This window comes from Microtus ochrogaster, chromosome 2, assembly GCF_000317375.1.
Source record: "Microtus ochrogaster isolate Prairie Vole_2 chromosome 2, MicOch1.0, whole genome shotgun sequence".
Classification (NCBI taxonomy): Eukaryota; Metazoa; Chordata; class Mammalia; order Rodentia; family Cricetidae; genus Microtus; species Microtus ochrogaster.
The window spans coordinates 94,962,115-94,965,655 of NC_022010.1; the positions used below are offsets into that span (position 1 = coordinate 94,962,115).

Genomic DNA, 3,541 nt, shown 5'->3' on the forward strand with positions numbered 1-3,541 from the left:
TCTATAGACCAGACTGGTCTCGAACTCACAGAGATCCGCCTGCCTCTGCCTCCCGAGTGCTGGGATTAAAGGCGTGCGCCACCATCGCCCGGCTCAGCTGTCAGTTTTGTATTATGTATGACTTCACCATTTAGGGAGATAGCATACATTATTTTTACATACTTTTATATGGGAATTAGTCTTTTCAGTTTGCCTTATTTATTCATTTATTTGAGATGGGGTCTTTTTATATAGTTTTTGCTGGCCTAGAATCCCGTGTATAGACTAGACTGGCCTGAACTTACCAGAAATCTACTTGACTCTGTCTCTTCAGTGCTGGAGTTAAAAGATGTGTACCCCAGCCTGGTTGCTTTTCACTATTTGAGGACATAGTGTTCAGTGTGGGGTGTAAGATGAAAAGACCTGACTCCAGGGGCTGGAGAGGTGGCTCAGAGGTTATGAGCACTGACAGCTTTTCTAGAGGACCTGAGTTCAATTCCCAGCAACCACATGGTGGCTCACAACCATCTGTAATGAGAGACCACAGAGTACCCTCTTCTGGCCTACAGGCATACATGCAGGCAAACACTGTATACATAATAAATAAATAAATCTTAAAAAAAAAAAAAAAGCCCTGACTCCAGATTCTGGCATACTCATTCAGCAGTCACTTGCTCTTACATACTTAATTTTCTCATTGTCATTAAAATAATAGTGTCTTCCTTTTAGGTAATTATGAGGATTAGATGAGATGAGTATATGTAAAACAGTTTATAGGATCTATTTAACCAGTGTCAGAGACTTTGAGTACCGTAATATCCTTTAGTACCTTATCTACCTCTTGAAATTTTTGTGTCATTAGACTTTCCTTCTGTGTTAGATAGTCAGTTTGGGAAATTGTAATGCTTGCCTTATGTTTCTGCTCCTGATGGAATGAGCTGCCCCAGAAGGAAGAGGCGTGACTTGGTTACTTTTAGGTTCTCAGAGAATTAGGCTAGTGTCTGGTCTGTAATGGGATGTGACAGTATGAATGAAGAACCCCTTTTCCTGTCCTTCAAAATTTAAAACAAAAAATATGAAAATAACAAGATAAATGGAAATGAATTTACAGATGTGATTATATTTAAGGCATCACAGCAAAATTTCTGTCCTTGAGAGATGGCTCAATTGGTTCAGAGTGCCTGCTGTTCAGTCATAAGGACTGGAGTTTGGATTGCAGCACCTACAAAACAAACCAGGGCTCCCACAGATGCTCCAAGAGTTCAGCACTCCCCTGGCCTCTGGGCTTGCTCTGCATGCACACCCTCCTGTGCACGGTCACACACATACACAGAAATAAAAATAAGTCCCAGAAAATCCACTTCAAATTTGTGAAAACTTTTTCTCAGGAGAGTTTGGGTGTAGCTCAGTGGTAGTGTCTGTCCACTGTGTGAGGCCCCAGCCCTTCCCGTGTATCACAAAGGAGAAAGGAGATAGGAAAGTGCCGCTCATCCTTGTCATAGTGGTTCCCTTGGGAACATAGAGCTCAGTTGATAGTGCCCGCCCTGACTTAGCGCCATTGCCACTACTCACCGTCGTGTAATATTCAAATGCCCGTCAGGGCAGTGAGTGCTCTGAGAGTCTGAAGCTCAGCTGTAGAGTAAATTTAATGTTGAAATTTGTATACATTCAGTATTAACAAGAAGGCTAGTTTGATCTTATGTATTGCTCTCCCTCCCCCCTTTTTCCATAGAAACAATGTGCAGACACCTTAGAAAAGGGTTGGAACAAGGTAATTTGAAGAAAGCTTTAGTGAATGTGGAATGGAATATCTGCCAAGACTGTAAGACTGACAATAAAGTGAAAGATAAGCCCGAGGAAGAAGCGGAAGACCCTTCAGTTTGGCTGTGTCTTAAATGTGGCCACCAGGTATGCTTGAATTCTAATAAATATGAGATTATAGGAAGCACTGAGTTTGCTTTAGTAGGGCTTATGGAAAGACAGTCTGGTGGGCTGATGGCAGCCGGCACAGGTTGTGATCTCAGGCCAGCTGAATCTGAGACTAAACTTTTTCCTATGTTGGTATTTTGGTAGGGTTCTTTCAGGTACCGTGGTTGCAACAGTGAGGGAGCAGGAACAGGCAGAGAGAGATTAAGAAACAGTCGCAGGAGGACATTTGTACATTGCAGAGAGACTCATCTTGGGATGTGTCCTGAGTAGAAGAGAGGGGCTAGGCTAGGCCTTTGTGCCCATGCAGAACGGGCCCTGGTCCTGGAAAGAAATTATAGTCTTCATCACAGCAGCTCTGTACATGGACCTTCTCTTCAGGAACACCAGCTCTCCAGTAACAAGAAGACTTATTAATTATAAAAGCTCGACCACAGCTTAGGCTTGTTACTAACTAGCTCTTACAACTTAAATCAACCCATTTCTACTAATCTACATATTGCCATATGGCTCATGTCTTTCCCTGTCCTCCAGCTTGCTCCCTCTGCATTTCCTGGTGACCTCTACCTTTCTTCTTCCCAGTGTTCTCTCTGCCCTGAAAATCCTGCCTAGTTATTGGCCATTTAGATTTTTTATCAAATCACTCAGAATTACATTTCTTCACAGTGTACAAAAAGATTATTCCACAACATAGCTCCCTTCCATTGAGGATAACTCTGGGGTGGGTGGGTTGGGTTGCTACTGTCATCAAACTACATTTCAGGCTTCTAGAGAATGAGTACCTTGGTCTTATGGCCTGATCAGGAATCTGGTAGGTACTTCTCTGTAAACAGACTGTTACTTTTGTTTCCTGGCTGCCCAGACCCAAATTATCACACAGAAACTATATTAATTACAGCACTGTTTGGTTGACGGCTCAGGCATATTTCTAGCTAGCTCCTACATCTTAAATTAGCCCATTTCTATTAGTCTATGTATTGCCTCGTGGCTGTGGTGTTACCTCATTTTCTACTTGTCTTCTTTCCTCAGTGGCTGGCTGGCGTCTGACCTAACACTGCCTTCTTTTTTTTCTGTGTCTCTGCTTGGATTTCCCACTTGACTTTACTCTGCTAAGTCACTGGCCAAAACAACTATATTCATTAGCCAATAAAAGCAACACTTATACAGAAGGACACCCCACATGTGTCTACTATGTATCATCCTGAATTACAGATAATGGATGATACAGTCATGTACTAAAGTTCAGACCCTTGGTTATCTGAGACAGGGACTTGATATGTAGCTCTGGCTAGCCTGGAACTCACTTTCCTGGAATTTACTATGCAGGCCAGGCTTGCCTTGAACTCACAGATCCACCAGCCTTGGCCTCTTCGGTGCTAAGGTAAAAGGCCATGCTCAACTGATGGCAAGTCTATGTTAGGAAACTGGACTCCTGGTACCATGAAAACCACAAGATGAGACAGACAACCAATTATTTTAATTTTTGTTTGTTTTTGTTTTTTGTGTAGCCCTGACTATCCTGGAACTTGAACTGTCATAGATAACTTGCCTTTGCCTCCCAAGTGCTGGTATCAAAGATGTGCAACTGACTTTTGCTCCATTTTTTAAAATAAAAATATTTTTAAAATAAGAAATT

At 42.3% G+C, this 3,541-nt stretch overlaps 1 protein-coding gene across 5 annotated transcripts in view; it reads left to right on the forward strand.

The window, feature by feature from the left end:
- Positions 1–3,541, forward strand: part of Usp16 (ubiquitin specific peptidase 16) — a 29,044-nt gene that overhangs the window by 6,689 nt on the left and 18,814 nt on the right. For all 5 annotated transcript variants that reach the window (XM_026787169.1, XM_013353438.2, XM_005345309.3 and 2 more), the window contains one exon: positions 1,712–1,887. In XM_026787169.1, the coding sequence (XP_026642970.1) occupies positions 1,712–1,887 (176 nt within the window). The remainder of the gene's footprint in view (positions 1–1,711; positions 1,888–3,541) is intronic.